Source organism: Centruroides vittatus, unplaced genomic scaffold, assembly GCF_030686945.1.
Source record: "Centruroides vittatus isolate TY-2023 unplaced genomic scaffold, ASM3068694v2 contig_120, whole genome shotgun sequence".
Taxonomy (NCBI): Eukaryota; Metazoa; Arthropoda; class Arachnida; order Scorpiones; family Buthidae; genus Centruroides; species Centruroides vittatus.
This window is the reverse complement of record NW_027120768.1, coordinates 1,114,323-1,126,911: the sequence shown is the minus strand read 5'-3', so window position 1 is coordinate 1,126,911 and position 12,589 is coordinate 1,114,323. Positions and strand designations below refer to the sequence as shown.

The window sequence follows — 12,589 nt, the reverse complement described above, 5'->3', positions numbered from 1 at the left end:
TTTAGTATTTATGACTTGATTCTGTATGGCGATCATGAATCCTTCCGTCTCCCCAAAGAGGCATCCCCGAGCTAACCAGCTGTTTGATGCAGTTTTGTCAACAAATAACCCTGCACCAGATCATAAGGATGCCTGCCATGGAGTGCCTTTCGAGTTCACAATTGCTTAATGGTGTCTATGCTTTTTATATGTTGTGTTGTGTCCATATGATGTGAGTGTAAGTTTAATGGTGTGTTATTTGAGTCTGCTAGAGTTACTGCTTTATGTAATTGTGATGTGTCTTGTTTTTTTGTAGAAAAACTCTCGCAGTGACTGTATTTGTTTGTAATGAAGGTTACCTATGTCAATCAGGCCACGTCCGCCATCTTTACGTGGAAGGGTTAGACTTTCTATGGCGAATTTAGGATGATGTTTATGCTTAGTAAGTGTTGTTCTTGTTTTCCTTTGGAGTTGCTCGAGATCTGTGTGAGTCCAATGTATAACTCCAAAAGAATATGTGAGTACTGGGATGACATATGTCTTTATTGCTTTAACTGTGTGTTTTGCATTTAACTGTGTTCTGAGAATAGCATTTAACTTACTTTGGTATTCTTTAATTAATCTTTGCTTTATCTGTGCATGTTCTGTTAGTTTGGCCTGTTGGAATCCTAAATACTTGTAGAACTCGCCCTCTTCCATGGATTCAATAATGTCTCCATTTCCAAGTGCAAAATCTTTCTTCAGGATTCCTTTTTCTATGTGAAATGTTTTGAATTTATCTAGTCCAAATTCCATTTGTATGTCCTTGGTGTATGAATGTGTGATTTGTAGGAGTTGATAAAGTTGTTTTTGTGTGGATGCATAAAGTTTTATGTCATCCATGTACATGAGATGTGACAGTGTATAGTGTGTTGTTTTTTCATGCCTGATATTGTAGCCATATTGTGCGTTGTTTAACATATTGGATAAAGGGTTCAGGGCTAAACAAGGACTCAAGGAATCTCCTTGAAAAATTCCTCGCCTAATAAAGATTTGGTTTGTTTGTATGGAAGTGTTATGAACCCTGAGATGTAGTGTTGTTCTCCAGTGCTGCATAGTGTTTTGGAAGAATGCAACGAGTGATGGATGTATTTTGTACATGTGCGAATATGTAGCAGCCAACTGTGTGGAACACTGTCGAATGCTTTTCTGTAGTCTATATATGCCATGTGTATGTTTCTGTGTTGTTTGTGTGCTTGCCGTAGAATGACTGAATCTATGAGTAACTGTTCTTTGCATCCCCTGTGGTTTCTATGGCAAACTTTTTGTTGTTCCGTAAGAATGTCGTGTTCTTCAACATGTTTGTATATTTTGTTTGTGATACAGGATGTCAATACTTTGTAGAGTGTTGGAAGACATGTAATTGGTCTGTATCCTGTGGGGTCTGTGGTATTGTTGTTTTTAGGTTTCATGTAGGTGATGCCCTGAGTAAGAAAATTTGGCATGACTTGTGAATTGATGATGATGTGTGTTAGGTGTTTAGCTAGTTGCTGGTGCAGTGATGTAAACTTTTTGTACCAGAAATTGTGAATGTTGTCTACACCAGGTGTCTTCCAGTTGTGTGTTCTGTTAACAGTGTATTGGAAATCATGTATGTTTATTTCAGCACAGGGCATAGTTGGTATGTTGTGCAAGTTTCTGTTTTCCTCCTCGATCCAGCCTGCATCAGCATTGTGCGTGACAGCACTGGACCAAAGAGAAGACCAATATGTTGTGAGTTCTTCTTCTGTTGGTGTGACACTGTGCTGTGTATCAGTGTTTGCTTTGTTATTAATTTGTCTGTAAAAGAGTTTTTTATTGCTTGTAAATAATTTATTTTGTTGTTTTCGTAGTGAACATGTTTTGTATCGTTTAAGTCTACGTGCTTTGGCTGCGAGTTTTTGTTTTAGTGTATCGATGTATTCTGTAATGTGTGTGTTGTGATGTTCGTGTTTTGTGTGTTTTGATCTTTTTGAAAATGTTTTTGAGTTGTTTCTTTAATTTGGGTGTTATGTTCTTTTTAGTGTATTGTGTCAGCCTGCCTAATTGCTGTCTAATGTCATTTATTTGTGTATCTATTCTTCTCTGCCAGGCAAGTTTGTGATAGAATTGTGTTTTGTGTGTGTCTTTCTGCGATTGTATTTTCAGATCATGGTGTGTTACTATTGTGACTGCCCCAGCATAAACTAGTGTATGAATGTCTGAGAGTGTAGAAATTGAATGAATGTAGTGTGGTAGTAAGTGAGTGTTTACATAATTTAGTGTGTTTTCTACTACCTCTGACGTGTTGAGTTTTGGTATTCGTGGTCTTTGTGTGGGATTTGTGCCTGTATATTTAATGAGTGTTTCCTGAAATATAAGTGAGAGCGTATTAACTAAATCCATGTCTATGTTATCAGTGGTGAATGAGAAAGTGTCTTCAGTATCATTAGTGGTAGTTGTTGTATGTGTGCAAATATCAATACTTGTTGCTGGATTATTCTGACAAGTTACGTGATCTTCATTAATAATGTTAAATTTTTCTGTCTGTTGATGTATTTGATCAGCAACCTGTTGTTTGATAAGTTCAAGTGTTGTTTGTGGAATAAGGTTGTTGTGTATAATTGTTCTTTTTTGATTTTTTTTTTTTTTTATCACCAACCCTTTGTTCGGCCACAGTGAGATGAGGATACTGTTGTGTGAATCTATGGTGTAGTTGTTGTCTGTATGCTGTCATGTTTGTTTCGAGTTTTGTGATGGTATAGTAAGTACGGACGATAAACTCGTTCATTTCTACTGTCCATTTCATCCGTTGGTGTGGTTTACCAGCCTTTGTGGTCTGTGGATGCATTGCCACAGAAACACCAAGGCTGGGTTGGTTCCTCATATCTGTTGAGGGCATTGCAGTAGCCATGCTTGGGCCGGTGCTGCTTTCGCCACCGGTAACCAAGGGAGACTGTGGCCTATTTTTCGAACGTGAGCCTCTGCCTAACCCACGAACGCGGACCTTGTTAACCCGGGCGACGTCCGAGCCAGTATCACATTTTGATCTGGTTATTACCATAATAAATATCTCCACAGAATGTGGGTGTGGTCACTCTTAGTTTCATTTCTCCTCATAGACCTTACTGGCATGGGTGTCCCTACCAGGAGCTTGTGCTCCAGCCTGCATTGCCCTATGGATCAGTAAAATTACTGGGCTCTCCCACCACGACCAGGTGGTGACCACGGGAGAGTTGTTGTTGTTGTTGTTGTTATTATTATTATTCTTTTTAAAGTTAAGATAATATTACGCCATCTGGTAGTTAATATGTTTAACGATTTTAATTGTATTTAATTTTTGAAAATTAAAATATTACGGTCATTTTAAGTTAAAATTTAATTTCTGTTTTAAACGAAATTTTGTGATTAATATTTAATTAATTTGTTCTACAAATTTTTTGCGGTTTCGAATTTTTATTTTAATATTGTAAAATTTAAAAAATTATAACCAAATTAAAAGATAAAATTTAAAGTTACTAATTACCCTCGTTAAAAATTAGAAAATAAAAAAATATTTTTCCGTTTTTATAGATGGGATTATATTAAAAATATAAAAATATATAGTTGACTTCTAGCTCTGGTTGACATATGGCGATAATAGCGTCAATGTGTTTTCTTAATAAAAACTAGGATATATAGAAAATAATTGCAATTAATATCAATTCGTTAACATATTAATTATTGTAATCAAAATAGTTAAATTATATGTAATAATATTTATTAAATATTTGATAATAAAGTTTGTCACGTGACACTCAGAGTCACATGGATGCTGGTGAATATATAAGAATACACATGGTTTCATCAAAATTCTGGTAGTTATCATTAAATTAGAGGCTATTAATGTATTAAATTGTAGTTTAGGATTATAATTCCCATCTAATAATTTACATTATCATTTTCATTATGGTTAGGCAAATGGTTGTTCCATTTTTATTGAAAAATGCATCCTTTCATTCCTCTCTGCAAAGAATTATGTCAACTCAAGGCTTATTTTATGCTAAAATGCTACATACGCCTGCTTTATTTAGACATAAATGTATAGAAACACAGAAAAATCAATCATGCATAGCTCTGGTTGTACATAAACCCAAACTATTGAAGGTTAACTGTGGATATGCACTAAGAAACATGTGTACGGAGCTGAATTATTTGCATAATTCATCAAATAAAGTGTTAAATATATTAGAGAATAATAAATTTATCAATGGAGAGAGATTGGATGCCACATCGTTTCTAGATTTGCTATTTAATGAAGAAAATTTGACAGTTAGTGAATGGGATACTTTAAAACAGAAGTTACTGCATTATAGAAGGTGTAATGAAGTTAATTTCAGTGGTAAGATGATGAATGGCATTTCACTGAAGAAGAATTACACATTAGCCAAATCATTTTTAGAATATCTTCGAGAGAAGAAAAAGGAACCTAACGTGGCAACGTTATCTGCTTATCTATATTTGTGTAGTTTTAATGTCCAAGTATGCGGAGAGGAGACGATTCTGAGTGTCTATAAAGATATTGTAAGCAAAATTAAAGTATTGGATTCGATTACGAGGCATAATATTGTGCAAGCGTTATCTGTAACTAGTCATTGGATGATTGCGTATGATATAATAAATAAAAATGAATCGGTCTTTTCAGAATGTGAGAATTATTGTGCAGTTTCTAGTGCCGCATTTAAACATAATAGAACTGATATTGCTTTAGAACTTGTGCAGCAAATTTTTAGTTTAAGAGGAAAATTGACTGAAAATGTATATGTAAGGTGGTTAGAAGCTGCATTAAATAATCCAAGTGAGTTACGCCGATTAATTGAACAGTTACTATCTTACTTAACATCTAGCGAAGCCCTACTTCCAGTAAATTGTGTTGATAAACTTGCAGAATGTTTCAAAAGGTATATATATTCATAAATGACTTATGTTAGTGCTCAAAATTAAAGGATAATCTTCAAAAGGATACAAAATTCATGTTGTAAGCATGGAAACGTGAGCAACTTTTGTGCTTTTGTGTACATGAAAACTTAGCAATACAGAAGATAAAAGTACACCTGCAAATGCATGTCATGACCTAAAAAGCGCAAATTGCTAATGGGTTAAAAAGTCACAATACCAGCCATAAGTGGTGACGATGCAACCCTAAGTTCAGTTTAGGGACAGATGAAATCCACACATTACAAAGCAAAGACATTGTGTAGATGATTTTCAAAAGTGAAGAGCTATTGGTAGGATAGAAGCTGGCCAGTGTCACACAAGTGTCCAGAGTTGTAAATGTCCTCTTGAGACTCTGGAGACAGCTAAGATGTTTGTCATTGACTAGGAGGAGATCATCCTCTGTTATGTCTAAAAGCAAGATGATACAGGGAGATGACAAATCACTCGAGCTGACAGCAATTACAAGGACAAGAATATCTTCACATATGTACAGAAGACTTCATGAGATGGATCTTTATTTGAGAAGGAAGTGATTTGTATCCCTTTCATTCCCTTTACCAGAAGCTTTTGGATAACATGGAGCTGTAAACATCACCTTCAGAGTTCTAACCAGTGGGCAAATGTTTTTTTCTTGATTCAATTTGAATACAGTACTCAATCTGATATGTTGTCATTTGGAGAGATGCAGGGACATTAGGGAAAGATGGCTTTGGCGATGGTGGTATTCTTGTTCAGGCATGGAACATGACAAATCTGCACATCTTATGGGATGACATGGTAACTAATCCAAGATAAAGTTGAAATCCTGGGTCATTATGTTAGACTTTCCAGGAGAGTAATTGGCCCCAATTTCATTTTTTATGCACAACAATACCCAACCTCATTAGACCAATTGGCAGACATCCTCTTGGATAATTTCTTCAACCCCATCAAGTACTACATGTGGGATCTATTGAGGGGATGCATTGTGACACTACAACCACCTCTCAGAATCCTCCAGGAGGTCCGACATCACTCGTAAAGGAGTGGGCTTTATTACTTCAGGACTTTGTTAATATTCTTGTCAACAGCGTGAGAAATCATTGAGAGCTGTAGACTGTCAGAGGTGATTGTACACCATATTAAGCTTTCATGTACTGCTGCATCAAAAAGTGCAAATATTGCCATCTTCTGTTTCTACAAAATGGACTTTAAATTTCATAACAGTGCTGACATTCCTCCCACATTTGATTGAATCATCTAACAACAAATCTATATAACAAATCTTGTTGCATTAGCCTACTCATAATGTGAATTATATGTAGTTTTGCATATTATCCTTTAATTTTGTGCATCGGTGACATTGAAAATGTAAAGTATAAGTAAAATATTAGTTTCTTTTAAATTTTTTCTTTATTTTTCTAGCTTAAAGAATGAAAAATGGACAAGTAAATTAGTGAATATAAATAGGTAAATTTTATTTGATTTTTTAATTTACTAACACATTAATTACTGAAGAATTTAAATTTTTAAGATATTCATAATGAATAGTGTTTTGTATGTTGCTTGGTGTTTTAAATACAATAGAGTATCAAGCATACATTTTTTATATATAAACAACCCAAAGCCCAACATATTAATATGAGCCATAATGCAGGAGTGCATAGACCATGGATTTAGAAGTTGTTCCCAGTCAGAACTGTAGGTAACCGTGGATGGTTATATCAAAGGTTTAAATGCTTCTGGAAGCAAAGAGTCGCTCGGAGGTCCAGGTGGCACAACTGGGCCATGCACTGCATGGTAAATGGAGGTTGAAGGTTCAACTCCCGTTCCAGACTGTTCTAAATTATTATAATTATTATTTTTGATAAAAGGTGGCACCTAACATCTCTCTCTCATACTAAATTACTTAATTTTTCATTATTAATTATAGCATGATGTAGCTCGAATAATTAAGGTGGTTGTTTGGTTTCATACATTTTTTTTTTTTTCCTACAGTATAGCTTTAACATGCTTAAGTTAACAATCCGCCAACCTTGTTCAAAAGCATGGTTATCGTCAGCTGGAATTAAGCTAATTATTAATTAATTAAATTACATAATTTGATTTAAAGGCTACCTTTATGATTAATTCTGGCTTTTAGATATGTTTGGCTATTAAAAATTGGGCTATGGTTTATTATATGTTAACAATATGCATCTTGCATATCTGTAGGAGTGAAAACTAGATTTTAGGGTAGAAAAACAGTTGAAAATGTGTTTCATTGGTAAATTGCTTTTAGTAGTGTGTTTTACATGTTTATTTACTTTAATTAAATACTAGTTTCAACTGTTATTTGGTATTGGTATTAAATAATAGTGGTTTTAAATTGTTTCAACTGCTTCTAAATATACTGTTCTTGGATTAACTAATTGTTAAGAGGGCTGTGAAATGATTAAGAACACAAATGGCATCTTCACTTGTCCTTTTTCACACCAGGAACTAATCTAAAATGCACTGAGGTTCAACATTTTATTTGAGGCTAATTTCTAAGGTTCCAACCAAGATTCGAACCAAGCTTCTTTAGAATAACAAGCCAACACTTGCCACAAATTCTTATGATAGGTCATAAGACCCATTGCAACAAATTTATGATATAAACATGTGTACAGCATCTGTCTAGGCTTTCTCCAATCCTCATCATTATGAACTTTAAAGTTCATTACATTTATTAAAGGTTTTTGTATATTGCATTAGTTTAATATCGTTTTATCTTTATATAAGGTGAGTCGAGAGGAAAACTTTGGAGATTATAGTATGGGTCATTGTAAGGAAAAGCTTTATACAGGATGAGTTGAGGAGAGGGAAATAAGTTTGGAAATGTATGAACATTTCCAAACTTATTTCCCATCTCCTCAACTCATCCTGTATAATATATTGTTCAGAATTTAAAATAAATTTTCTTTATTATTAAAACAGGCAGGGTATATGTCCAAATTGTAATCATCAACTATCTTGTATTGATGTCACTACCGATCAGTTTAACATGCTGAAAGATGCAGTTTTATCTAGATTGATGAAGGATACGGATGTTTATTTGAAAACTACGCCAGACGAGCTGAACAGATTTCTGAATTTTGTGAAACGGACATCACCATACAATCTTGTCATAGATGGTCTCAATGTGTCTCTTAATCAATTCAAGAAAAGTGTTAGTGATCGAGCTCTGCAGGTAAGCAAGAATAAACTTTAAATTTCTATATTATGTACTCCAATATATAAAAGAACCGTTCATATTTAGGTATGCAACAAGTGTGTGTCTAATTTAGTAATGTAATTAAGAGATGAATTACATATAGCTATGCAGGCAATATTAACATAATAATTATAAAATAAAATGTCAGAAATTTGAATCATAATTGGTATATCTAAGGAAGATTTGTGACGAATTTCTGAGTTTATACAAATGATTAACTTAAAAAGTGACCATATCTACACATCTATGGATTCTATATACCATAAGGTTGCACATATGAAATCTCTTGTTACTATTCTTAACAATATTCTTAATTAAATTTAACATGAGATGGTGACTTAACTGCCTACCTCTAGTCTAAATTATTTAGTATCTTAATAACTGATTAGCTGTATTGTAGCTTGATGATAATCAAATAATATATTAATAGCTGGATTCTTTGGGTTTGGTTTTATACGTAATCAAATTCTTCTTAACTTTTAGGTGAGTTCGTTCTCAGCAAGTGTAACTTACTGATGGAGACTGTCTTCAATCATTTACTCTATTGCTATCTGCGTGTTCCAGTGCACTAATGTTTCAGTGATGTTAGCAACAATCTTATTCTTTTTGGCTCTGTTGACAAGACTGATAGCAAACAGTGGCACTAATTTTAGCAATGTGTCACCGATGGCATGTAGGTCCGTTGGTGACATCTGTGGATGATGCATGTATCGAGACATTCTCAGTTTAAAGTTGGCAAAACCGTGGCACATCAATTACAAAATAATAATCATCTTATTTTCAGTCGTTTTAGTTATAAAATCAATATAAATGGAATAAAGTAGTTTGATAATGCAAGATATCTTTATTGTTGTCACCAGATACAACCATATTGCTGCATCAGTTGTGACTGCAGGGCAGTGTTTTCAACAACACCTCCGTTTCGAGTTTAAGGGGAGTATGACATCACACATTGCAAAGTTGGCTAGCCTTCATAACTGTCTACATTGGTGTACTGGAACATGCAGTATATTATTTTTTTACTCTTTTGGAAGTGTTGGTCATGCACAGACTTGACTATTACTAAATGATAGGCATAATAGAAGGGATGATGTGTTCAGGATTATGCACTGGTTTTCCACAAAAGCATTATGAAATTAGGGTTTATACCTTTATAACATATTGAATGCAATGTTTCCACACATCAAATTTCCTTTCTTAACAGATTCATCCCTGGGGTTAATGCAGGACTTTGACAAATCTCCCTAGATGAGATGACAGGACTTATTTTTGGATCCAGAAATAGCAGTTTAACTATAAAATCAAGCATGTTCTTTATAAAGCGATAAAATAGAAGCATGTTTCTGATCCTCCTTATTCAAAAAGCACTATTTTCAAATGATCAGGGATGAAGTTTGAAAGTGAGAGGATTTCTGCATATCATTTAATGTTGATGTAGGAATGATCTTGGGATGTTGTGACTATTCTGCAGCAGTGTAGTGTCATTTTGTATGAGGGTGAAAATACAGAGGAGCAAGAAATACAGAATGGGGAATTCCCCATTTATAAGTCTCGTGGATTATAGACAGGTAATATGAGTAAGAGTCAATAATCGGTGCACACTACGATATTTTCAAACTGACAATATATCTTCCAGATCTTCAATGGCACTACACCATTGCTATTTTCCAACTTTGATAAACTTAACTCAATTCTTATTATATTGTTTCTGTAGGACCATTTCCAAACTTCGTGAGCTCCGATTCAACTTGGATTCCCGGAAGCTTCAATCTCTTTGAATCTTCCATGTAATTCCTGTGAACCTACATGAATCACATTGGGAAACACTCGAATGTTTAAGTGAACATTTTAATTTGATGCAGTACGAGGTGTGTTAGCATATACAGTAGAAGAAAAGTATAGTTTTATACATTTCCTTTTATTTAAATCTAGTTAATCATTTTACATGTTTTTAAGTCAGAAAATGTTTATAAAAGTTTATAGAATCAATACAAATTATACTCCATTGTTATTCAAACACCTTTGTTCATTTATTAAGTTCGTATCTAGTTCAATTATGAGAAAACAACGTTTATATCCTTATTCATATTAATGAATCTCATTAACAAATCGATCATAATGGTTTCTTCATTGTAACAGATTCAGAGCACGAATGTAGGTTAAAGAGAATTTCTTTGACTGAATTTATGATCATCGTAAGGACGCACCATGTAAATGAGTATGAATTATTTCATTTCTTGATTTCTTGTTAATTTAATTAGTTTGAGCTGTGTTAAAAGATCAAATTGAGGATTGTTGTGGTTAATTTCCTAATTTTATGCATCATTCTTTTAGGAGAATAGTGGAAAACCCTTTGGATATGCTTGAAAAAATAGACATATTCAATCTTTGAATGCAGAACATTTCTTCAAAGCTCAGGATTTAGTAAATTTACTTCAATGTGTGTGTTTTTTGTGGTTATGACATCATTTCACTTTGATAAATACTTTGTACATTTTCAATATGAAATATTCCAAAAAAGTTATAATAGAATGCAACAATTACCAAGAATAGTTTAGCAAAAAATAATAAATCATGTGATGTTACATGGTAGATGAATTCTTTCAACCTGTAACTCTATACCTTTCGTTTGCAAAAGTAGATTCGTCTTTACTACCGTGCATTACGTCAACCTGGCTGAGATTCGTAAAATGTACTGTTCCTTTTTCCTTCATTCTTTGTACAAATTTTAATTTTTCTTATGTTTTTCAAACCCAGGGTTTTATTTTTCAAAACATTTGCATTTTGGATTTTATTATTTGGCCTGGATTTGAATCTGGGAATTTTCCTGGGCAATCTGTAGTGATCCTCTCTCTCCCACCCAGCCAATTTTGTTGCCAGTTTGGTCATATCCACGATGAATATGAATTAAAATGCCTTCGTAGTGGCCAGACAAGAAAGTCAAATTTTCTTTCAGATAATATTCAATGATTTCATTCATTTAGATTTGTAGACATAAATTACATCTGTAACAATATTCTTGAACTGATTTGAGGGTTTAGACCCAATGCGATGCAATTTTTCCAGCTTAAGGTTACTTTTAATGGTGAGTAAGTAATGAATTGTTTGGCATATGTACACATTCCACTTGCTCATCCAGAATGAGGGGTCCTCTATTGTATATTTCACTCAAGAAAAATTTCTGTGTACTGTACAACAGTTTTAGAACAGTAATACAGGGTGTTCAGAAATTTACTGTGTAGTGGAAAGGGTTTACTTAAAGTTTTATGTACAATATTGCAGTTCCTCCTATAGCAAATGCCGGAAATGTCCTCCAGAGGCCCCAAAATCTAGGGCATGAGGTCCAAAAACTTAGCAGGCGAATTATGGGATTGGCAAAAAAATCTTTCAAAGTCTGTAGTCCAAAAACTGGAACATCTGTGAGTGAGTGGTAATGCTGTCTATTGCAAATCAGAAATGTAGGACATACTACTTAAGGGTCTCATATGCAATGTTGTGCATATAACATTAAAGTCGTTACAAATTTTTCACTGCACAGTAACTTTTTAGACACTTTATATATTTACATCACTAACGTGTGCTTCTCACAGTCTGTATTGATGTTTGATCATTAACTTATTAAGTAATTACATAATCATACCTTTACAAATTTATCTTTTTCTTTATAGTTGTATTATGTTGTAAAACATTTTGCAAAAGATAAAAACATGAAAATTCTAATTTTGGGAAGGAGACACATGAAAAATTGGCCCAAGAAGTATATGGATTCCATTCAACAAATGGCCCATGTATTCTACACAGATAACATGTAAGAAATACTTTTTAAACTTGCATCAAATATGATTTTTGTCATTCAATTGAATGATTACTGTTCAGATCGCAGGATGATCCATTCATGATTTATGCGGCAGTGTACAGCGGACCAAAAACTTTGGTAATGACGAAGGATCTTTTGAGGAATCACAAATTCTCTCTTCAAGATCCAACTCTAGCCATGTACTTTGAACACTGGAGGAGTACTCATCAAGTGTTTCTAGATCGCGTGTGCAAAGAAACCGGAACAGTTAAATATCAGGTAATTATTATATCGGGCATACAAACAAAAGCAGAACTTGCGACAAGTTTGGCCACTCTGAATTGTTATACCAGTAGCTTGCAGTGTTGCAGACTCCTCACAAGTTCTGTTACATTTCCTCATATTATTATTATTAACAATACTAAATCAGAGACAAAAATGTTTTGATAGGAACCACTTCATCATAGTATTACTGCACAGGGAAGCATGGCAGATTCGTGGCACATACCTTATGATAATAATGATGTACAAGGTCCTTACGACATATGTGAACATTGGCTATGTCTTACGAAAATAAAGTGAAATAATAATTACAGAATCTTTGTTTTCATTTAACCATTGACAAG

General features: G+C 33.9%; 1 protein-coding gene across 2 annotated transcripts; it reads left to right on the top strand.

The window, feature by feature from the left end:
- Positions 1–3,788: 3,788 nt before the first annotated feature.
- On the top strand, positions 3,789–12,561 carry mldr (mitochondrial ribonuclease P catalytic subunit). 2 transcript variants are annotated; one of them, XM_067281800.1, is made up of 6 exons: positions 3,789–4,916; positions 6,358–6,402; positions 7,891–8,143; positions 11,836–11,975; positions 12,044–12,242; positions 12,414–12,561. In XM_067281800.1, exons 1-6 carry the CDS (start codon positions 3,925–3,927, stop codon positions 12,543–12,545), a joined length of 1,761 nt encoding a protein of 586 aa, XP_067137901.1. In that variant the 5' UTR covers positions 3,789–3,924; the 3' UTR covers positions 12,546–12,561. The 2 variants fall into 2 exon arrangements, with proteins under 2 accessions (XP_067137901.1, XP_067137909.1); XM_067281808.1 differs by lacking the exon at positions 12,414–12,561 and having other exon boundaries at positions 12,051–12,106.
- The last annotated feature ends 28 nt before the right edge of the window (positions 12,562–12,589 follow it).